This window comes from Lactuca sativa, chromosome 6, assembly GCF_002870075.4.
Source record: "Lactuca sativa cultivar Salinas chromosome 6, Lsat_Salinas_v11, whole genome shotgun sequence".
NCBI classification, from domain to species: Eukaryota; Viridiplantae; Streptophyta; class Magnoliopsida; order Asterales; family Asteraceae; genus Lactuca; species Lactuca sativa.
The window spans coordinates 151,616,143-151,641,942 of record NC_056628.2 but is presented as its reverse complement, the minus strand read 5'-3'; the positions used below and the strand labels follow the sequence as shown (position 1 = coordinate 151,641,942).

Below are 25,800 nucleotides of genomic sequence, written 5' to 3'. Positions count from 1 at the left end.
AGTGTTGAATGAGGAGTTGTTCCGGAATTTGGTGTTGTGGGAAACTATAGCACAAGTTGTTGAACCTCTCCCAATAATCATGGAAAGTCTCATGTTGACCTTGGCGGATTCCACAAATCTCATTTCTAAGACTTGAGACTCTTGAGGCGGGATAGAATTTATCAAGGAAAGCTCTTGCCATGTCGGTCCATGAGTTGATCGACCCCGGTGGAAGATAGAATAACCAATCTTTTGCTTTATCGGCCAATGAAAAGGGGAATGCCCTTAGCTTGATTTGGTCATCGGTTGACCCTTGTGGCTTCATGCTAGTGCAAATAATGTGGAACATCTTCAAATGCTTATGAGGGTCTTCATTCTCCAATCCATGAAAAGTTGGTAGATGATGGACTAAACTTGACTTCAACTCCGAGCCTCCTTCCAAAACCGGGTAATTGATACCGGTTGGAGTTTGTGTAACATCGGTCTCCATCATTTGCCTCAAAGTTCTTTCGGGAACTTCTCCTCCGTCCTCCATTGCAATTGGTTCAATAATGGGTGGATTTTGTTGTAGGGGTGGTGTTTCGGGAATTTCTTGGCGAGGGTCGGGACTAGAATCGGGTTCTATATCACTTAATGAAGCGGTTTCAACCTCCGGGTCCCCGTGGTGGTTAGAAGTTTGACCACGTTCAACTTGTTTTTCCTTCGCCAAACGCCTTGCTTCTTTTTCGATTTCCGGATTGTAAATGAAGTCACCTGTACGCTGAGATCTGGGCATAGAGAAACAAATTGATTAAAAATAAACCAATCCCCGGCAACGGCGCCAAAAAATTGGTGGTTGTCGAGGCCAACACAAATAATAACCCTAAATATTACACACTAAAATAGTGTATAGTGGTAAAGGGATCGAATCCACGGAGATTGGTTCAATTTATAACTCTATGAAAAATCTCTTAGTAAAAATACTTGTAAAATGACGATAAAAATAAAATGGGGGGGTTTTGGTGTTTTGAAATACTTGAAACAAACTAGAATTAGCTATGATTTAAATAGACAAATGCAACAAAAATAAGAGTTTGATGTAAAATCAATAAGGGAGAGATGGTTGACTTAAAGTTTCCTCACTTTGACTTTTGATGAACATATCATTAGAATCCAATGGTGCAATACTTTGATTTAAATCCTTAATTTAGGTATAGCAATCCAAGGAGCTTGAGATTACCTAGACTTTTCTTAATTGTTGAAATGGCTAGAGAAGCTCATAACAATTTCCTTAGTCAAAGTCACTAATTCCAAATAGCATGTAATTAGTGAAAGTCAACTAGCATTAAGAACCAAAAAGTCACCAAATCCAAGAGGGGTCAAATGCTTTCACCACCATGTTGGAGGAAATGTTTTTATGATTGTGTGAAGCAAAAACAACACAAAAATCATTTGTTGCTTGCTAATTTGAGGATCATTTACTTAATCAAGAAATTAGCCAACTAATCACCACAAACATATTTAAACTCATGAATAAAAACATACTAGTAGTGATAATATGATAAAACACAAAACAATTCCATAAAGATTTAAGATCAAGTTCTTGGATTCTTCAACATCCAACAAAAGTTCAAAAGATTCAACAAAAAGTCAACCAAGATTTGCTTAGCCAAGCATGGCTAAACTCAAATGAACAAAGTTAGAAGAGATTGTACCAAACATTTGACAAGATTCAAGAGATGAAAAGAAGATATTCTTCAAGTGTTCTTGGCCTCCAAAAATGCTCCAAACTCCAGAGAGAAAGTCTCAAAATCGGACCTTCAAGATAAGGCTAAAGAGGCACGCCAAACTTCCCAAAATAGAGCTCTTAGCAAAATCCCGAAATTGCCCTAGTTAGGAACCCACGCGGGCCGCGGGCTCTGACGGGTAATTTTGGGCTTCTTCAAGTTTTGGGCCCCCATAGCTAATCCATTGGCCCAGTTCGAATCCAATCAACTCCTAGCCCATTTTTCTTCAATATATCTTCAATTAAAGCCCAATTTGTCTATCCACATCACTCTAAACTTCCGCAAACTCCCAAATATTGATCTTTCACACTCAAGAATTCTCCCACGTCTTTCAAATTTAAAGCTCAATTCTTCCAAGTCTTCAAGCAATTGACAGGTCCACCCCATGAGTCACCTTCATAGCCATCAAGCACGAAATCCCCAATTCCTTTCAAGCCCAATCGCCTCTCAAGAGTGTCGCCCCGCTAGTTTCCAAGAAAATCTGCAATAATGCTCAAGAAACTAGAAAGTACCCCGAAATGGTCATAAAAATAACAAAAGGGAAAATATGCATGGAAGTTAACTAAAATGCGAATGAAATGTACTAAAATAAACTATAAAAAGAAGTAAATAAAATGAAGCTATCACACACCCACCGCTTGCTTGACTGGTGGGGAGTCGTTAGCCGAACGGGTAAGATAGGGCAATCCTCTCCTCATTAACAAGTATAATGAATCTATATAAAGTAACTAAAACTTTTTTTTTATAAAATTCCCAATCTTAGTTACTTTAGGCAAAGTGAATTGATGCAATCCCATGAAATTACACTTTGTACCCTTGCTAAGAAGTTAGTGGAGCGTGTGTGGTTAACCGGCACACTAATTGATGCAATCCCATGAAATCGAACCTTGTTGTACATGGTTCGTTCCATGATGAGTCGTGCTTCACTACGTATCTCATTCTGGGGGTATGCCTTAGAGACTGCCGCCCATATCCTTAACTTAGTCCCTACAAAGAAGGTTGCCAAAACACCTCACGAGATGTGGACAGGGAAAGCTCCCTCATTGGAAAATATCAAGGTTTGGGGTTGCGAGGCTTTCGTAAGACGAAAGACTCACGAAAAGCTTGAACCTCGTAGTGAGAGGTGTATTTTCATCGGCTACCTACAGAAATCCTTTAGATATCTCTTCTATAGACCGAGTGAAAATGTTGTCTTCGTTGCGAGGAGAGGGGTTTTCCGAGAGCGAGAACTCATAAGCTAAAGGGACAGTGGGAGGCAAATCGATCTTGAAGAGATTCAAGAGTCGAGCGATGAGGGAACCTCTAACGCTGGCGCTCAACCCGAGGAGGAAACTCCGGTTGAAACAATTGACGAGTCATTACCTCTTAGACATTCCGAAAGAGTTAGAGTTCAACCCTAGTTTTATGGTTTTCATATCACTACTGAAGGGGACACGTATATTAGTGATGGTACACTAATAAATCTAGATGAACCTAACAGCTGTAAGGAAGCCATGGCAGGCCCGGAGTCTGCAAAATGGAAAGAGGCAATGGACAACAAGATTCAGTCCATGTACGACAACCAAGTTTGGAGTTTGGTTGACCATGTGCCCGGACGTAAGACGGTTGGGTGCAAGTGGATCTTCAAGAAGAAGACCGACATGGATGGAAAGGTGCACACATATAAAGCGCGATTGGTTGCGAAGGGCTTTACTCAAACTCCCGGAGTTGACTATGATGAGACCTTCCCACCAGTTGCCAAAATAAAGTCTATTAGGGTGATGCTAGCCATTGCTGCTTTTCATGATTATGAAATATGGCAAATGGATGTCAAAACCGCTTTCCTTAATAGGAAGTTGGCTGAGGATGTTTATATGGCTCAGCTAGAGGGTTTTGTCCATGGGAAGCATCCCAATAGGGTGTGCAAGCTTGAGAAGTCCATTTATGGACTTAAGCAAGCGTCTAGCAGATGGAATCTTTGCTTCGATGAGAAAGTCAAAGAGTTTGGGTTTGTACCAAGCGAAGATGAATCATGTGTATATGTCAAAGCCAGTAGGAGTATAGTTAGCTTCCTCGTATTGTATGTCGATGACATACTGCTCATAGGAAACGAGATCCCGACACTGTAGGAAGTTAAGTCCTGGCTCGGGAAGTGCTTCATTATGAAGGATCTCAGAGAGGCTTCCTATATTCTGGGAATAAGGATAGTGAGAGACCGAAGTAAGAGACTAATAGGACTTAGTCAGAATACTTACTTGGAGAAAGTACTAAAATGTTTTAGTATGGAAAACTCAAAGAAAGGAGAGTTACCAATCCAAAGTAATGCCAAGTTGAGTAAGAATCAATGCCCGAGTACCAAAGTCGAGATAGCAGAAATGAGTCGAGTACCATACGCTTTCGCTGTTGGCTCGATTATGTATGCCATGACTTGTACTCGCCCTGATGTGGCCTTTGCTTTGACCATGGTCAGAAGATATCAAGGGAACCCTGGCAGAGCACATTGGACCGCAGTCAAGAACATTCTTAAGTACCTTCGGAGGACCAAGGAATGGTTTCTAGTCCTCGGTGGGAGTGATGACTTAAAGGTGCGAGGGTATAGTGACGCCAACTTTCAGACCGACAGGGACAACTACCGTTCGTAGTCAGGCAGGGATGCCAACGCGGGCAAACAGGACGGGGATTGCATCCCTCGCCCCCGACCCCAAAATTTTCCTATTCCCTCGCCCCCGCCCCCGCTCCCGAAATCTCCATCCTTTCCACCCCACCCCCCCCCCCCCCCACCCTCGAATTCCCCTTCTGACCCCCGCCCCCGCCCCCGTTTCCCCGCCCACGATTGATTTTGGGCTACCTTATTTGGGCTAAAAGAAGTTCTTATTTTGGCTAAAAGAAACTAGTTTTTGGGTAACAAATAGATATTTATAACATAATTTTACATGTTACAAACAACTTAAAAACATGTTTTTTATTGAATTTTTGTACGTAAAAATGATTTTATTGTTTATTATATTTATATAATTAATATATGTCATTTTATATAATTTATTAATGGGGACCCCGCAGGGGTTTCGGGACGGGACTACCAACCCCCGCCCCCGTCCCCAATTTTTTTTCAATAAATGCCCCCATACGGGACGGGGGCCCCACGGGATCGAGGTCCCATGGGACTTTTTGACATCCCTACAGTCAGACTGGGTCTTTACCCTTAATGGAGGAGCAGTGACTTGGAAAAGTTCCAAGCAAGAAACCGTAGCTGATTCAACATGGGAATTAGAGTACATTGCAGCAAGCGAAGCGTCAAAGGAGGCGATATGGTTGAAGAACTTCATTGGAGACCTTGGAGTTGTACCTTCCATAAAGGAGCCTATGGAAATTTTCTGTGATAATGAAGGAGCGGTTGCCTTGACCAAGGAACTGAGGGATCATGGTAGATCTCGACATATCGACAGAAAAGATCACTTTATTCGACATCGAGTAGAAGAAGGACACCTCGTAGTTAAGAGGGTATCATCGGAGGATAACCCAACATATCCGCTTACGACTGAGTAGGGTTAAGCACTTGCAGCATGCTAGGAGCATTGGGCTGAAGGACGATATTAGTTTAGATTAGATAGTTTAGAAATGTGTAATAGATAAATGTAACTGACATTTGATGATTAAATAAAGGAGTATTATTTATAAGTAAAGCTACTGTTTTATGTTAATTGTTTAACTATTGTTTCACTTTGCATGTTTTGACTTCCTGAATAATTGAGTTATTAAGAATAATCAAATTATTCGAATGGTCCATAGTCGTTCATATGTTGGAAGTATGTATGAATGAAGACTATCATTAATAGTTTGTAGATTGTCTAAAAGGTATTAGACATAACAAAGGTTTGCTACAACGTTCATGAGTGCTTATGAACAAGTTTTGAGTATTGGAATAAACCCGTGCTTGCTGGAATCACTTCATGGAATTTATCACGAGTGATCACAAGACGATAATATCATATGGTCTTAAAACCTAGATATATGGTTTATTGGTTGCTGATTGGTTGTACATTGATAATGCGAAAACGCATCAGTAACTTGATGTTATAAGATGCATTGTTGTGCATGATTTGATTAATGAATAGTAAATGCATATAAGTCGAAGTTTATCTGTTCCTTTTATCCTAAGAGGGTAAAAGCGATATCAGGGCCCCTCGATGATTTGATTTGACTTATGTGTCGGGCCCGGTCAGGATTGAATTGATGTGTTCAATTAAGTTCTATGTCAAATGAATCTAAGATCGATAAAAACAAACTGTTGGACAATAAGTATGATTGTGTTCCACGTGATTGTCCGCACGATATCTAGAATAGAGGACTGTACGATCCCTTATCTAGAGGACAGGTTACTGATAAGATCAGATTTCGACAACGTATTTGAGAGCTACGATTGCTAATTGGAACATACTTACATTATAGTTACTAGACTTATCCAAGTGGGAGACTGTTGGATTAGTGTCTAAGCCTATTACTATATTTGGTAAGCAATTGACCCTGTTGTGCATGGTCCTTTTGGGTTGCCTTCACCAAAGCAACATGATAGGATGATTTATGAATAAAGAGGTTATTATGATTTATTAATATATTATATGATTAATATATTAAAGGAGAAATCATATAGTTTAATTAGAATTAATTAAGAATTAATTTTGTGCTAAAAGAGATTAATTAAATAAAGGGGACTAGAATTGTCAATTGTATGATAGTTGGTTTTGGGCTGTGGATCCTTATGGATCATGGGGTGGATGAAAATAAGGTGCATGGGCTCCTTGAAATCGTCCAAGCCCTAATCTAGAAGGATCCTTGGACTGCTTAAGGCCTAAGTAATCCAATTAGGGTTTCAGGCTGTAACCCTAGCAGCTCATGTATTTAAAGGACCCAGGGGCTATAGAAATCGGCTACCAGAAACCCTAAGGAGTTCCTTGAGCTGATTTTGTGCCCTCAACCTCTCTCCATATCATCCTCTTGCTTTTTGGTGTTTGTAAGCCATTAGAGGAGTGACAATTGCGACTCTAAGCTCCAAGGATAAAAGGATTCAAGCTTCCAAGAAAGAGGTAATCATTTAGATCTGTTTTGTCTTGTCAATTTCGAATTGTATATCATAGATCTAGGGTTTGCAAGTCTTGGATAAAAAGCATGTTCATTAGAGAAACCTAGATCCAAGCATTAGGGTTTGATTGTGCACATAGGAATGTTCTTATGGCTCAAACCCATCAGTATTATCATACTTTCCTTATGTTTAGGATGGTAGTAATGAAATACAATATATTGGTAGTTTTGTGAATGTTTATGAGAGGAGATTCAAATCATAACAAAATGATGTTGTTGATGTTGAGGTAGTACTAGAGACTCAACGTGTGAAGAAGGGAACTGAGAAAAGGAGTGAAAGTCAAACCATACAGAAAATGAAGCAAATGAGTGAAAGTCAACCAATGCAGAAAATAAGGGGAAAGTTTGAAAAGGTCATTAAGTAAACCAATATCTTTAGAGTAGTTGTTGCATTGTTTAGGAACATGTCTAGGTAATGTATATATTTTGTTTGACAAAAGTGTAAATGTCAAAAACTTAAGGATTTATTATTGTAATTTTTTCCATTCAACAACTGTACAATGTTTAATATTAAGCATTGCCTTTTGAATGCATCAAGTATGCAACTTTCTATTTGTGTATGTCTTTGCAAGTGTGATAACCAACAAAACAAGTGAAGTGATATACCAAAAGTGCAAAAATTCCATTATTGCTAATATTCCATTTTAGTAAAACCATACATAAACATTACAAATCTAGTCTACAAAGTTTTCATATGACAACAAACCTAACCATTAGAAACATAGACAATAAACATAACCATTACAAAAATAGACAACAAGCCAAGAAAATATTGACCACTATAAGAACTACATTCAATAACTTGCTTTGATTCAACTCCCACTTCACTTCGCCCTTTCCTCTAGAAAATATGGTTCCATCTCCTCCTGCTTAAACTTTATACGACGACGACAATCTTGTAGGTTCTTACAACAAATTTTATACCATTTGCAAGGGAGCTCGTGATTAACACATTGAAAGTATTCACAATAGTGTTTTTTCTCTTATAAGAGTATGGACAAATTTCATTTAAAGAAGTACATGAAAAAACCACACTAATTCCGGGAGACGAACTTACTAGCGAGTTAGGGCATGTTGTGAACCTCCTACAAGGGTTCAAATATGTCTAATAAGTCTTCATTTTGACCACATAACCATAATCGCACCTTACATTTCTTGCCCAAAAATGGTTATGAGGTTATCCGTGTATCCCGTTTGACATTATTTTTTTGTTGGAGTAATGGATAATCGATTTGAATGAAAATGACCATATCCAAATGGCTCATTTAAGGACCTTCCAAGGTGAAGATGACGTCGTTCTTGGCCACATAGGCTCTTCAAACGCTAGCAAAGAAAACGGCTAAGGGTAACAAGGAATAAATAGAAATAAAACAGTGACTTCAATGCCCTATTTTGTCCGTTAGAACTTTGGTAGCTAAATAGGGATCATTTTAAGACTTTCATAGTAAAAAAACATCAAAACTCTTATATTTTAATACCTGTGTTATTGAAGGAAAAATGATCTAGAATTAATTGCCTATTGTTAGAATTATGTCTAAGTTCTTAAACGTATACAATTGTCCGAGGTGCAAATTGTTCAAATTTGAAGTAAAATAAAAAGAAAAAAAAAGTTAAATCAGAGTAATGTGATGATTATCGGAAATTTTAAACCACCAAATCTTGACATATAATATACGTAATAGTGATGTCAATTCGACTAATTATTTTGATAAAAAAAAATACTTGTAATTTTAATGTTATTCGGATAAAAATGTGTATTTTAAAATATATATTCTTAACAATATGATTGTATGAATGTATGATAATAATTCTTATTAGAAATTCGACATATTGTAAGAATATCGTAGCTTTGCATAGGCCTCTTTCCAGATTTATGGAATTATGATCAATGTAATATTAACAAATATCGATACCAAAGTAGCCTTATAGTCAAATCCTCATAACTTCAAAAACCTCTACTTAAGCGTATATTAATGCCATGTGAATTTTCTAATTGCCATCACAAAGTAATAGAGCTAAACTTTATGTTTTAAAGATGTTTTAACATTCAGAAGTTTATATTTTTATGTTTTAACAATCAAACAAATTTAATCATGGGTATTTTTTTTCTTTTGACTAGGTTGGTATAATTAAAATTATAATATATAAAGTTATTTTTTGTAGTGGACTATTAATGGTAAAATAAATCTTTTACAAATTGTAACAACATAATTGTAATTATGTAACTCATACAATTAGTAAAGTATATTAACAATCTTTTTGTTCTTTTATAATTATTTTAGGTAGGTTTAAAGAGTTTGTCGTATTTTACAAATAAATTAAGCTTCGGTCCAACAATTTGAGCTTTGGCCGATTATTATGCATAAGGGTGTTATTCGGTCAATTTATTTAGTTTTTTTTTTAATGATTTTAAATTAGCCATAACCAAACCGAATAAGGTTCGGTTTAAACGGTTTTCGATTATTCAGTTCAGTTTATGGATTAACAAAATAAGATTTTAGCTATTTAAAAAAAAATCCATATGTTTTAGACCAAAATATTTCGTTTACAAATTCCAAAATCAAGACAATTAAGTGTTGATTGTATGGTGTTAAAGATGTATCTTTTAGTTTGCAATGACTTATATGATTCTTTAAATGAGTTTCATCGTTGAATACGCAATTAATATGATTACAAAAATATAATTATATTATTAATGAATATATAACTAATATATATATATATATATATATATATATATATATATATATATATATATATATATATAGAGAGAGAGAGAGAGAGAGAGAGACAACTTTCCTTGTAAAATATTCATTTAAAATTTTCACTACATCTCAAAAATCTTTTTAATTAATAATTAATTGATAACTGCAACTCAAGAGTTTCATAATTTATGTGCATATATATAGTTAGTTATGTGTACATATGATTTCAACTTTAAAATAATTAATATCTATAAGTGAAGAGTTTTCTTAACTTATGGTTAGTAAGTAATAATTATTATATTTATTTTGTTAATATAAAGATATAAAAATAGATGAGATTGCTAGAGTTTGGTGCATAAGCAGTGAAAAATATGATTTGAAAACACTCAAAACTCTACCTTATGGTGCATTTATTCATATTGAATGATGAAGAGAAAAATACAAATTTATATAAGCGGAATATACAAATTTTGTTTATGTTATTTCTGATTGGTTTTAGCCATAAGAACATCCTATGTGCTCATACAAACCCTAATGCTTGGATTTAGGTTTCTCTATTGTACATGCATTCATCCAAGACTTTAAACCCTAGATCTAGCATGTGAAAATCGATATTAACATAAGAATAGGGTTTAGATCTTACCTTGATTGTTATGTAGCAATAACAATCTCAAATCCTCCTTGTAATGGCTTCAGAAAGCTTAGAGTCACAAGTGTCACTCCTCTAATGGCTCACAAACACCAAGAGCAAGAGGATGAAGAAGGAGAAGAGGAGAGGCACCCAAAAACGTCTAGAAACCCTAAGGAAACTCTTAGCCACGTTTTTGGTGCCCTAGGGGTCCTTAAATAGGGAGGCTATTAGGGTTATCTAACAAGGAAACCCTAATTTGACTGCTTAAGCCCTAAGCAGCCCATGGACTCCCTCCTAAGAGGCCTTGGACGATTTCTAATGGGTTTCCCCATAGATTTCGTCCACTCCTCTAATATGGAGTTCATCAGCCCACTATCCAGCTATCACATAATTGACAGTACTAGTCCCATTTATTTAATTAATGTCTTTTAGCCACAAAATTAATTCTTATTAATTCTTGACTAATATTAATTAAACAATATTATTTCTCCTTTAATATATTATCCTCATAATATATTAATAAATCATAATTAATCCTCTCTCACCATAATTCATCCTATCAAGTTGCTTTGGTGAAGGCAACCCAAAAGGACCATGCACCATCGGGTCAAACACATACCAAAATAGTTATGGACTTAGACACTAATCCAACAGTTTGAAAATAATATGAAAAAAAACTTATGGGTATTTTATTTTCTATTCTACCGCATGAAATCTCCTACATTGTATTTTCTACACCAAATGAGATTTACTAAAAAAAGGATCCACAATAATACGATATTCACACCAAACTTATGTTGCTTGAAAATAATATGAAACAAAACTTATGGGTCCACAATAAGTAATCATATAAATTACAAGTAAATTTTATGTAATTTTAGTGAGAAGTTTAAATTTTAGTGAGGACATGTTTGTCAAAATTAGATTGTAAATGAAGGTTGGTTGCTGAAATTAGAAATTACAAGTTGTAACTTTTATTTTTCCAGGAGTGTTCAATAATAATAGTTGTTAGTTTTTTCATGCATAAATATTTCCATTTTTTGCTTGTATCACATAGTTTTCAAAATAAAAGTCAAAATTTGTCATTTTGTAAATTTTGGATGCTTTTTAGAACAAGTTTTTGTCTTCAAATTTTTCTCATACTTAGCTTGTTCATTCGATAAAAAGATGATGACCACAAACACCATGATGCGAATTCGGAAACATAGTTGCAAGGGGCATGAAAATCGTTTGCACCCTATTAGAAGTGAAACTTAAATGTTCCGCGTCATAAATGTAATAATGTATTTTTTTTAGGAACCATGATCATGTGTCTTTTCCAGTCACACTTGCATATTCCATACAAAACAGACAAAATTTGGTTATTTTCGTCCATCGCAACTGCCAATAACATGGTGCCTTTGAAATTACCCTTTAAGTGGGTCGTGTCTATCATGAGGACATGCCTAAAACAACCGAGGAAGGCATGTAGCTATAAAACAATCAAAACAAATTAATAAATGATGTGGAAATATACTACATAAAAATAAAAATCATAAAAACTAACGTTATAATGCAACTAATCGAGAGGAACCTCAAATCAATTGTGATCATCCGTTTGAGCATATGTCTTTATTTTAGGATACTCTATGTTGTAACAACATAGAGGGAGTCTACAAAGTGATTGCACTTGGACCCATCTTTGAAGTTTAAGTGCATGTCATGCTTTTTTGTATGAAATATTTATTTTGTATTTGTAAGTGAAATCACATTGGATGTCGGTTACATAGTAGACTTTACTATGATCACTACCCAGCACCTCAAAAATTAAATGACCAAACACTTTTTTATTTGCTTGGTGATGGTTTGGGTTCAATTGTGTTGAAGAACAAGCATGCCATGCATAAGTTTCCTGACCTAGAACATTATATTATTATCCGGTTATACATCCTAAATATGCATAAATACGACTTCCCTAGTAACACATTACTTGCACCCTTTTTTCCGTTTGATATATCAATTTTATATAGAAAAACCTCATAAAAACTTTTTACTTATAGTGCTAGTTGAAAATCTAGTTCGTGTTTGAAGATTTATATATTTTTTATCCTCTTTGACAGGTTTTGGCCATTTGATGGAGTATGTGCCTATACTAGGTGTATGGATCTGGAGATATCACAGACAATACAACATAATAATGTTCTTATGTATATGTATTCATCATCCGATCGTTCCATTTTTCGTATCACTAGATAGAACTATAAATGTAACATCCTGTTTTCAAGACGTTTTCATTTCGAAATGGTGAACAAGGTTTGGGTATTAGCAGGGTTAGAATCCTTGATGAAGTCAGTTATTAGGCTCATTTGGAGGTGGAGGCTATAGTAGATGTTTTGGGTATTTGGTTGTGACTTGGAGTAAAAAGAGTATTTCGATAATTTGTCAATCGGGCTTATTGGGAAATGGATTTCAGATTCGGAATATCTGATGGCAAGCATGAATTGATAATAGTGTTGAGCATCTCGATGCCTTTTTATGGATATATGGATGGCCGAGATCGGAGCTGTACCAAGTGAGTTATGGCATTCGGAAGAGTTAGGGTTTGGAAGAAAACCCTAGTACGCGGGGTGTATCGAGTGATACACAGGGCGTACCGAGGTGAAAAGGTCTATGCGAGGCGTAGCTAGGGAGAACGCACAACGTAGGTGCAAGGGTTGATTCGGGTTGCGCGCCCTCGTACGCGGGGCATACAAGAAGGTACGTGGGGCGTACGAGGGTCGAAATGAAAAACCCTAATTTTAGGGATGGACATTATATAAAGAACATAATGCCTCAAAGATCAGCCTCCTTCTCACCCTTGGACAACTTTCACGAAATCCTAATCCTTCTTGTGTGTTCTTGGAGCTTAGAAGACCATTGGAAGAGTGTTTTGGTGATTTTGAAGAAGGTGCTCACTCTTGAAGATTCATTGAAGAAGCTAGAGCTTATAGATCCAGAACCTCATAAGCCGTTGGCTCTCATTTGAGGTGTAAAGTCTCAAACTTGGTGGTTATTTTCTTAGATCTCTTTTAGGTTGAGCTTATGGACTCTTTTGGTCCTATTGATGAAGTCCCTTGAGTCCATGTCGTTTTTTGAGCTTAAAGTTTCCCCTCTCAGTGTTATTGGGGCCTAGAATCATAAAGTTGCTATCTTGGAAGTCTTAATGGGTTCATGCAAGAGTTAAGACCATTTCCATGGAAGTAAAATACCATTTTTAGAGTTTGGGCTTATGTGGGGCATGCAAAGTCACCAAGCCAGTGAATTTATGGGTTTAAACGGGAATTGGGACTCAGATATGTAGTTTGGACTTATGACTTAAAGCATTAAGTGCTTAATGGAAAAATGGGTTTAAGAGGAACGTACGCTGGGTGTACAAGCCGTTAAGCGAGTATGCGCAACGTACCACTAAGTACGCCCTGCATACTCTATCTGAGTGGGTTTGCATATTTGGGCTTCGGTTTGGGATGTCTTCTTGGGCCCGATTGCTGGTGACTGGTTGGGCCATGTGAGATAGGGTATTTTGTGATGGAGTTAAGTCGTGGGCCTTAGGGTAAGGCCCAAGCAAGGGTTTGGGCCTAATTTGGAAAATTAGGCCATTAGTGGACCTTTTAGTCTTGGTCCTTGGTGGGCCCAATGAGCTGGGCCAGTAGTGGGCCTGGTTAGTTGGGCCATCTATGGGGCATAGTGTTGGGTGTAGCCTTGTAAAGTCTTTTATTATAGTGTTGGGTTGTTTTGGCCCAATTCAAGAGTCAGTGTGCAACAGCAACGACAGTGTAGGGTTTCTTGTGTAGCAGTTGAGGTGAGTCTCCTCACTATACTTACCTGAGTGGTAATCATTGTGTGACCAGAGGGTCTTATGTGCTTATACTGAGCTATGTGATATCATGCATTTTGTCTTTGTGATTTATGCTGTATATTACTCCTGTGCCTTATTGAGTTATTCTGTTCTTGTGAGACCCGAGGGTCTTCATTGAGATACCGGACCGGAGGGTCTGACCCGAGCTGTGAGACCGGAGGGTCTTCACTGAGACACATGACCGAAGGGTCCTTATTGAGATATAGCCATGAGAGGTTAATTATTTGTGTGTGGTATGTTGGGCAACTCACTAAGCTTCGTGTTTACCGTGTTGTGTGATATGTGTTTCAGGATCACGGGAAGGCGTCGGCTTGATTATACACACAAATTAAAGATCATGGTTTTGAGGATTCTGAGATTTAATCAAACATTGTTGACTTATGTTTTGACAACTTATACATTTTTTGGTCTTTGGGAAATGTGATATTGAGTTTATGTGATTTTAAAAATGAAAATTTTATTTGAAAATCTACAGTACAATAAAAAACTCTTTTTGGCTCCCACTAAGGAAGTAGATTGATATCATCCATCAACATAAGTACTTCTATGATCATATTTAACAACATATGTATCCTCGTCTCTACCAACGTCATTGTCATTTCTCAGAACAACATTGTCAAATGCAACAATATCATCATCACCAATGTACTTATACATTTTACGGATTGAAATAATGAATTTATCGATCCATAAATTGTGTTTCATATACAACTTTTCAACATTTTGTGGTCGTGCAGGATCTCCATAATAAAATTGTTGTTCTATTAGTATTTCACATACATCATACCTAAGAGGATATTGAGTACCACTCTGAGAGATAAAAATGCATTATCGATTGTTGCTACCTCTTTTATTAAATCGGTTATTAGCAAAGCCTTTTCCTTTTCTAGCTAGATTGATTTGTTTCATTGTATTGAACAACCAAATGCAAATTTACAATAGTGTGAACTTGTTGAAAATCCTTTTTCAAGAGTTTTCACATCAATTTCATCGACTATCTCTACAATATTCTTCATTCTAGGATGTTGGAAAGACAAACTAATATTAAGTATGCTTTCCAAACCTATCTTCAGTTTGTTCAAATTTAATAAATAGGAGAAATTTATATCTAATATAATTTCTACATTGTAGTTTTTAACAAAATGTCCAATCTAAAATCATGTTTTTTTTTCTCAAAGAAATGAAGTCTAACAAAGAGAGTTGAATTGAAAATTTCTTCTATCAAAAATATATCTTAAAAAATGGCCATTAAAGTCACTGTACGGATGTTAGATTTTCGCAATACAAATTATATATTTTTCCACTATGGATTAGAGCTTTTCGCAATATGTATTTTGATGTTCAATATAAATTAAAGGAACATGATGTTTTTGTCATAATGTACATGCTTTTTAGATTTTCTCAGATGTCGTCATGAAACCTAGTTTTTCGCAAATGAAAGGGGGAGGAAACCCACCATTCCGCATGTTAGCCTATGAGGAAACAAAATTTTGTAGATGATTTTTGCATGTGGTATATGATGAAATGTGGTTTTTATCAAATGACATATAAGGAGCACACTTTTTCGCAAATGGATAGTTGAAATTTCCGAAGATGCTATAAGTGAAAATCTCCCACGTATATGAAAATACTTTCGATTTTCTCTATAAAGTACAAAAACGATTTTCACAAGCCACATACGATTTCGTCGATGATCATGTGCAAAAAGTCATATTACTATTTTGGTCAAATTGACGTAATTCTCAAATAATTAATTGAAACATTTCAGCCTACTAAGATTAGAAGGAGTGATGACAACTTTATCACATTGTTATTCCAGCCGGATTAACACGATATCAATTTTCCCACATTTTTATTCTTTTTTTGCCATTAAATGGTTTGCCATTTTTGCCACACCTTTTTTTTCTAATTTATTTATTTAAACAATTTAATTTAAATAAAAAATTATAAATTGAAATAATTGAAATAAGGAATACATGACAATAAATTATAAAATTTAAAACTTAAAAGTATTAACTAATAAAAATTACATGAAGTTGTCGTTCAAAAATTCTCCATCCAAATAACATTCCACTTCTCAATCATCCATATATGTTTTGCCAAGTCACTACCAAGATTTTAATGGACTTCACCATTACATATTGTTGCTCTTATTGTCGTGTATTCTTCGCCACCAATCTTTAGTGGTGTCGCGAGAACACTTTCGTTTTCATCATAATCACATATGACTTTTATTTCGTCTTCTAAAACCATATTATGTAATATGATACACAAATACATTACCTCCATAATTTTTTCCTTCTAAAAAGTGTTGGGTTTTTTTAGTTTTTAACATTTTTTAAGGGCTCCAAAGGCTTGTTACACATTCTTGATCTTTCTTAAAATTTTCCTTATATTATCAGTAAGAAATTGAAAATAATCTAACAAATACAAAATGCTCAGGGTAGATACCATCGACAAGATAATACACATACATGAATAACAATTCATATACTTCAAATGAAGAATCTGGTGCAGTTCCATCGTATATATTATTAAAATATTATTGACATGTTAAAAACATTGATGTCATTAAGTGAACTGGGAGCACCAAAAAAGACATGTCATATCCATAGATCATGTGAGGCCACTACTTTAAATATGAACGTCAGGTAGCCATTATTACCTTGCGTGTATTGACTATGGTGTGCATTCAAATAATTTCTCCATTCCTAATGGAGACAATACAAGCTTCCTACCATTCTAGTGAGGCCATATACATTTGCATGATGAACATACAATTGTTGGATGTCATCGTAAATAGGCTTACGTAAATATCGTAGATCGTACAACCTAAGGATATATTTGAAAATTTTATGAAGACTTTTTAGAGTGGTATGCGAAGACATTCTAAGATGCTCATCAAATCTAACGAATGTGGTGGCATATGCTAACATACGAAATATTGCTGCATTTTTGAAACAGACTAACCCCTAACATACCTCTAACATGTGAATGTTGTTTGAAAAATGGACACTCCCTCAAGAAGTCAACGATTATACGTAGAAATAAAGGTTTAGGCGTTCATCGAAAATAGTACCGCTAGAAAATCACATGCTCGTCAAAGTAATCATACATGAGACATTGGTGGTCAGCTTCACAGTCTCTCGGTGTATATTTTTGTTTTCCACCTCGCACGTTCGAATTTCATATTGATTAAAATCTATCATTTTCCCCAACCTTCTAATAAGCCTATCACTGCTTGCATCACGAATTTAAATGTCGCCAAAGATAAAGATGAGAAATAAATAAGACATTTTAAGTGAAAATGAGAGAAGTAAAATAATTGGTTTGATGTGAAATGGTGTGGTTTAGTATGTATTTATATTGAATAAAATTGAAAAATATTTTTTTTTCAAAAAATCTAGCCGTAAATTAGCTAACGAGGGATAAAGAGATGACAATATTCTGTCGAGTTGGTATGCAAGACTTGTCATGCCAAAGAGACAGATCAGTGTTTGTCGAGCTATGTCGACACCGCAAGCAAGAATGTCAAACCCGTTCTCCATGGTCTAAACGATCACAAATCACAAATTATAAAAATTATAAAAAAAAAATGTTTAGTCTACTAAATTAAAGGGACGATTGTGCCCAATGGTGTCACACGAGTTGCAAAACTATGCCTCGTATCACAATAATAATGGTGGCGTTTCATTAAATAGAGAGGTCGTTATATATCCGATTAGGCTTGAGGAAGTGGTGTATTGCATGTCATGCTGCGATATCAACTTTTTTTCCCTCCAACTCACTATCATGTCATATTTGCCACACAACATGAATGGTATACCATTTTCAGGGGGAGGGTCAAGATTGATTTTTTTTTTTAAATGTAAACTAAATTTTTTATAAAAAAAAACATTTCACTGAAATAAAATAAAAAGTTACAATACTAAAAAGAAATACATAACACCATAATTAAAACTTAAAAACACAAAGATTCAAACATAAACTTAAATCTTATAGAAAATCATCTTATGAAAATTGGTTGTCTAATTCATCTATGGGTGACATATTAAGATCAATATTATTAAGCATCCAAAAATGATCGGTCAAATCATTGTGAAGACCGTGATGGATTTCTGAATTGTGTATTACTACACGTGTTTACATGTATTCATCACCACCAATTTCTAATTGTTGTATCTCCGGAATGACTTCATGTTTGTTATAGTAACATATCGTGTTTCTTTCATCGTTTAGTATCATATTATGTAATATGATATACATGTACATCACTCTGACATCTTAATCCTATCAGAAAAAATTGATGTATTTCTAAGTATACGTCAATGTTTTTTAAGAGCTCCAAGCGCTTTTTCCACATATTTCTTTTCTTTTTATTGAGCTCTCTTGAATCTTGCCCTTCTAGCATCATCGAGACACGACAAAGATTTAACAAAAACCGAACACTCATGATAGATGCCACCAATAAGGTAGTAGCTAAATTTGTAATATCTTCCTCGTAAATCAAATGAGGAAATTGGTGCGATACCATCAAACATCTTGTTGAATATTGGTGAATTATACAGAACATTAATGTCATTAAGAGACCCATGACTACAAAAGAAGACATGCCAAATCAATGTATCCTATAATACCATATCTTCAAATATTATTGACGGGTAGCCATGATAACCACATGTATATTGTCCATGATATGCAACTGGATAATTGGTCCATTTCATATGCATGCAGTCCAATTCCTAACATCCCATGGAAGCCATGCATGTTTGCATGATGTTCATACAACTGTCTTATGTCATTTGCAGTAGGGTAACACAAATAACGTGGAGCGTGCAACCTCATCACATACTTGCAAAATTTGTGAAGATTGGCATGTATGGTGCGTGCGGACATCCTAACACTCTCATATGTGCATCGAGATGGGTGCTATATGCTACCATATGAATTACAGTTGTGCATTTTTGTAAATGATGAAATCTGATTGTATCTCTTGCATCTAAATGTTATTGGAAGAATGTGAACACTTCCGTCTCATTTACTATAACTGAAACAAATGGTTGTGCATTAGGATCCTACGTAAAAAATATTAACCTTCAAAAATAGCATGTTTAAAATAATCATGCATCAGACGTTGGTGGGCTGATTCATGATCTCTCTCTCTCTCTCTCTCTCTCTCTCTATATATATATATATATATATATATATATATATATATATATATATATATATATATATATATATATCTTCTTTGTCTGCGTTGCACATGTATCAATTCATCATCTAATTCTTGTTGTACTGAATTAGCAACAATGAGTGAGCTTGTAGCAAGAAATCTAATTCATGAAAAGATAAAAAAAATAAGGATAATGATGATGACGACGACGACATTTTTGAGAGATGAATGATTTGTTGTGGTGTAAAATGATGGATGTAGGTTGTATTTATAGTGATAAAATTTTAATAAAATAAAATAAAAGTTGTTACTATTGAATTAAGGTGTCTAAGAAATTTTATCGGTTACACCTCTCTTTCTCTCTCAACGGCAATTAAATGCTGTGAAATGCTACCCAACTCGACATTCGAACAACGAAGGACGGTGTACACCAAGTGCACCGAACATTTGCCATCGTGAATGCCAAACATTTTATCAAGTATTATCGATTAGACATTTCCTCGTTAAAACGGATAAATTTGCAATTAGACTTCTAAATCCACGGCTTACTCGAAATGATCCATTATCTTTTATTTACTACAACACATTAAACCCTCCAATATCATGTCCTCCTTTTTTTTTTGGAACAAATTGTATGCAATTGACTTGTACTTTAAAACCATTTTAGTTCGTAATTCGTACTTTAAATTTCAATATTCTATGATTTACAGCTAATTCAAAGTCGTACTTTAAATTTCAATATTTTCTTATTGTCATTATCATTTTAAAACTCATATTTGGATTAATAGTATAAACGATTATATATATATATATATATATATATATATATATATATATATATATATATATATATATATATATATATATATATATATATATATATATATATATATATATATATAGGGTTAGGTTATTGTATTTTCACTATCTATTGTGTGCATGTGTGATTGATTCTGGACCAATCATTTTAGTTATTTTAAGAAAATAATTAATGCATATTACATGTTGAAGATATAATGGGTATTAATTATATCTTTAACATTTAATATGCATTAATTACTTTCTTAAAATAACTAAAATGATTGGTCCATAATCAATCATACATGTACATAATAGATAGTAAAAACATTTGAACCTAAATATATATATATATATATATATATATATATATATATATATATATATATATATATATATATATATTTTGATTTCTTTTATTTAAATCTATTTTTTTTTCAAAAAATAAAGTTCAGTTATGGTTTTTCAACATGAAGTTAAAGTCTAAAATCCTCCATTCATTCATATAGTGTTGGAAGAAATTTAATACTCATTATAAAACATTAATAAATACTTGAGACAAAATAAGCTTAAAGGTTAAAAAAAATAGCAACTTACTTGTAAAATTGTCTAAGACTCTCAATACAATATTAAAATCAGACATTATGAAAATAGTTTTAGGACTATATTCGAAAACATACTCAATTTTATGAAAGCAACAATAAAATTAAAGGTAAATAGAAGAGTTTTATCCTCATAATAGCAAAATCATATTTTAGTATTCCTTATTAAGTTTATGTTTCTATCCTGTAGAAGAAATCATTTTAGAGACTCATTATGTTCTAAAAAAAAAGAAAAAAACATAAACATGACTTGGGGTTTTACTTTTAGTTGATTGATAATTAAGACATAGGTGAGTTAGTGGAATATATGGTTATTTATTCATAACCGGCTCAGTTTAATGAAATTACAATGAGTAGGTTAAAGTTCATTTTTTTTTTTAAAAAAAAAAGGAAAAAAAAAAGGTTTTATAGCAATAACCGATTCCATGACTAAAATAACAATAAACAGGTAATACTGATTACTGAGTCTTTGACGAGAAATAAAAGTTACATTTAAACCGTTAAAAAATTAAAATAAGTATTTTATAGAATAAACGCTCAGGATTATATATAACGAAACTAATATAAAATATAATATATTTATTAATAAAAATTATGAGTAAAATTAAAATTGAGGTCGGTAGAATTCTATAAATGGCAAATATTGTGGTCTACCCTTCTCTAAACCTTCTTCTTCCTCCTAAACCCTCTCCACTCTCTTCACTCAATCTCCGGCTTCTTCCGCATAATGCAACTCCGGTGAAAACTCCTCCTCCTCCTCTTTGTTTCTCTGTTCGTTTTCTGCAGCTTTTTTCTCCTTTCAGATATTAATAATACCACTTTAATCTTCTATCTTCCACGAGTATTCTTCACGCTTTATAGAAACCTCTTTATTCTTCTATAGATAAAGGAATCTCGAAATCTCCTCTTTTTGCACGCTCTCATCCTTTTCAATGCGAATCTGATAAACTCACACAAATTGATTTTAAGCAGCTAACTGTCTTGGAAAATCGAGAAGTTATGACACCAGAGAAGCGTACTGTGCACAAAACTACTGTTACAATGGTTACCAATTTGTTACCGGAAAAATGTTCTCGGCGGAAGTCTCCGGTGGTGAATAGCTCCACTGTAGGTCGTAGAGTCGTGAGGATGTCGGTGACTGACGCTTATGCCACTGATTCTTCCGGTGACGAAGAAGCAGAACTGATTCGTCGGCGAAGAGTCAGGAAATTTATCAACGAGGTCACGATTGAAGCTGGATCAAGAGATGGTGATACTGTTAATAAGAAGGTGAATAAAACCGGAGATAAATTGAGGAAAAAGGCAGCTCCGGCGGAGAAACGGTTGAAGGTCGGTTCAGGTAAGAAGTTTCGCGGCGTAAGGCAACGGCCATGGGGGAAATGGGCGGCGGAGATTAGAGATCCGATGCGTCGTGTCCGGTTATGGCTTGGTACTTTTGATACTGCTGAAGAAGCTGCAATGGTGTACGACAACGCAGCTATCCAGCTTCGTGGTCCTGATGCGCTCACGAACTTCACTGTTCCACCATTACCGGAGAAGAAACCTTCACCTGTTTCTGTTTCCTCCGGTTACAACGAAACCACATCACCGAAATCCGTTCTCTGTTTCCCCTCAACTTCAACCGACGAGTCAGCAACTGAGTCAACTCACAACAGTACTTTCAACACCACATCACATGAAGCTTCGGATATCACCGGAGTTCCCGATACCTTTTCCGATTTCCGGCCGTTCGACGACCATTTCTCCACCTCCGATTACTACGACTTCCAAAGTATGTTCGACCCGACAACCTTACAGGTTTCTACACTGTTTCAAGATGCTGACCCGGTGGACATGTTTTTCGGGTCGGGTAAAGATTTTTGTATCGGGTCTTCGTCTTCACCCGAAGACGACTATCAGCATGAGTACAGTGATATATTAGGATCGGATCCTCTTGTGGTTCTTTAAAACCGGGTTCCATAGGATAAATATTTTATATTTATTTAAAATTTTGAGTGTAGAAATATCTAGTTGACCTTCGTTACATTTAACGGTAACGGACGAGTGTGAGTGTGTTTTTTGAAATGGTTTTGAAGTTACTTAACGGCGTTATTTGTCATCTATTGTAATGCACGTGGTAGTGCACGTGAAGGCAAATGCCATGGCGTTTTATCATTTAGTAAGTATTATATTTCACTGATACTGAACTTATAGTATTTTAATAGATAAAAGGTAATAAAAATATAAAATCATTTTTCTAAATTTAAAAGTGCTAACCCAATAAAAATGTTATGAAACAATAAGTTATGGAGCAAAAAAGAAAAGAAAAGTGTTCTTATATCAAATAAAAACAAAAACACCTAAACATGTGGACAAAAGATATATATACTTTACACTTTTTTTTTTCATTTATACCTCCCTAATAATTTAATACATAATATAAAGTTAACTAATATTTAATTAAATATGTTTTAAACGATCAAACGACCAACAAGTCATGGAAATTATATCTTTAAAGCATGCAACATTTTAAGTTATTCATAACTAAAATTAAAATTATTATTATCGTAAGACAAATTAATTGACTTTTTAAAAATATAATCAAAAAATGTTCCAGATAAATATAACAACACTCATTTTTTTTTTTTAAAAAAATAACTTTACTTGGGAATAACCTCCATCGCTGCTATTATTGATTCTAGTACTTTGGTGTTATAGGTTCGGAAACTAGATGAAATAATTGGGTCCCTATTAAAGTTAATATTCTTATTTGAAGGATTGGAAATGAGAGTATTCCTACTAGGGAGAGATTGTTTTATTGTGGTTTGGAGTTGCAGTCCATCTTATGTCTGGTGTGCCTTCGTCATATAGAAACTATTGATCACATTTTTGTAGGATGCAAGAAGTTGATTGATATATGGAGCCGTATTGCTATATGGTGGGATGTTCATCCTCTTGATCATTTCACCATTACTAATCTTTTTTCTTGGCATGATTTGGTCTTCCTTAGGGATGAGCAACGAAAAGGCTTTTGAAGCAGTTATTTTTTCTATTTTTTGGTGCTTATGGAATTTCTGAAACTCCACAGTTTTTGGAATGGTCACTCATAGGAAATCCATGATTTTTGATGAGGTTGTTGAGAGGGCGTTTTTTTTGGATTTCCAATAGATGTAGAAAAGTTAAGCTTAATTGGACTAATTGGGTCCATAAACCTGCTTTTGCTATCCTTCTCTTGTAATGTGTTTTTCCTAGCTTCTTGCTAGTTTCTTTTTCTTTATAAAATTTTTTGCTGTTCAAAAAAAAATCCTCCATTGCTGCTACCATCTCCATTATTAGTTTTACGATAAGAGTTTAATGATCATGATGTAAAATTTTATAAAATGTTCTACTATTTAAACCTTGACAAGTTTAAAATATTGTAAGTATATACACACAAATATAAATACTAGATCAAATGATAATAAAATATTGCTAAAAAAATATGAGAAACAAGTTCGTTTTTAAATGAAAATATTAATGGCCGAGATTACGCGTCCCCCGTTGCTCGTCTATGGTGAACATGGTTGCTCATGTCCTCTCAGAGTGTTCTTTAGCAGTTTTATGTGTAAGACTGCTCTTTGGTTGGGGAGGGGGTGAAGGTTTCCGACAGTCTATCTTTTTCTTCCCTTATCACTTGGGTAGATTCGGTGCGTTTGACAACCGAGCAAATGAAGACTTTTAATGCGATAGTGATTTTTTTTTTTTCATTTTGGAGTTTGTGGAATTTTAGGATTTTTCATATTTTCCAGATATCTCCTCTTAGGAGATCGGTTATATTTTATAATGTTGTTGATAACGCATCTTTTAGGTTGCTAAAAGAAGTAGGAAAACTAAAATCAATTTGGTTGTTTGGCTTTGAAACACAACTTTAGCTTGCACTTTGTTGTAATGGTCTGTTACTAGCATCTTGATATATTTTTTATTTAATCCGGTTGTATTGTGTAGACTTGAACGATTATGGTTGGTTACAAAATAGTTGCCCCTACAAATCACGGGGGTGCACTGATCATAATGGCAAGTCGAGAACACAAACTATGTGGTTCACTATTTAAGGATTGTATGTTGAAGATTGGAGCTGCCATGGACGGTGGTGAAGGGGAGTCAGCCAATAATCAGTGGTTTCAGCCAATTAGGGAGCTGGTGATTGATGATCAGTCAATCAACAATTTTTGCCCTTTACGTGGGTTTGTGTGTAACATCTAGTTTCTAATGTTTCTAATTTCGGGATAACAAGTCATAATTTGATCGAGTAAAGGTTTTGGGCTTCGAGGGATTAAAGTTTAGACCTTATTATATGTTGATAATGTTGGTTAAGTGCTTTAAGCCATTAAATTATGTTTTGGTGCCAAAAAGGGTAAAATGGAAAAATTGATATTGCAGACTCTTTGTATGAATTAATGAATTTAGTTTGGTATATTTTAAGTTAGAAGAAAATGGATATGATTGTGGGGTTTGTTAATACCTTCATGTGCATATAAAGATCACCAAAAATGAATTTGAAACAAGGAAGTTATGATCGTTTTAAGTGGTTCATCAGCGAGATCACAATACAACATAGGTCTGGCCGTGACGCGGTGGCGAGGAAGCCATCATGATATGATGTCAGCACCATGACGCGGTCGAGGGCTTGGCCACGACGCAATGACGGGTCCTGGTTGACCGTTAACCATTGACTTTTTAACCAGTTTGACTTTTGGCCAAACTTGGGTAGAATTGAGTATTTGACTAAGGTCAGGTATCAGTTTGGTATTAGGTAGCTTGTGTTGGTTGTTATGTTGCTGAGGTTGTTATTGAGCTTCTACTATTTAGTTCATGTGGGTTTTCTTACTATGTTTTGTACTACAATATGGATCCTCTGTATGTTAGGATGTTGGTACAATGTAGTGATCTGTTAGGCAGTTAGATTTTTTATAATTAGATGTGGTTTCTGTTTGGATAGTTTGTTGTCTATATACATATGTCGACATGTTATGTGTGGGTTAAGGCGATCCAACTATGTGTTGAAGGCCAAGATGCCCGGGCGGTCCAACTTTATGTTGTAGGCTCAAGGTGGGCGGTCCAACTTTACGTTGAAGGCCCATGTGGCGGTCCAACCATGTGTTGTAGGCCTTGTGTGCATGCATTGTATGTCTA

At 34.9% G+C, this 25,800-nt stretch overlaps 1 protein-coding gene across 1 annotated transcript; it reads left to right on the top strand.

Annotated features, from left to right (window-relative positions):
* Positions 1-21,167: 21,167 nt before the first annotated feature.
* On the top strand, positions 21,168-22,824 carry LOC111890860 (ethylene-responsive transcription factor CRF2). Its single transcript, XM_023886942.3, has one exon. The coding sequence runs from the start codon at positions 21,649-21,651 to the stop codon at positions 22,594-22,596; it is 948 nt and encodes a 315-aa protein (XP_023742710.1). The 5' UTR covers positions 21,168-21,648; the 3' UTR covers positions 22,597-22,824.
* Positions 22,825-25,800: the final 2,976 nt, after the last annotated feature.

What these genes read in the sequence shown, in the direction of transcription:
- LOC111890860 (XM_023886942.3), top strand. Translation starts at nt 21,649, where the DNA reads ATGACACCAGAGAAGCGTACTGTGCACAAAACTACTGTTACAATGGTT.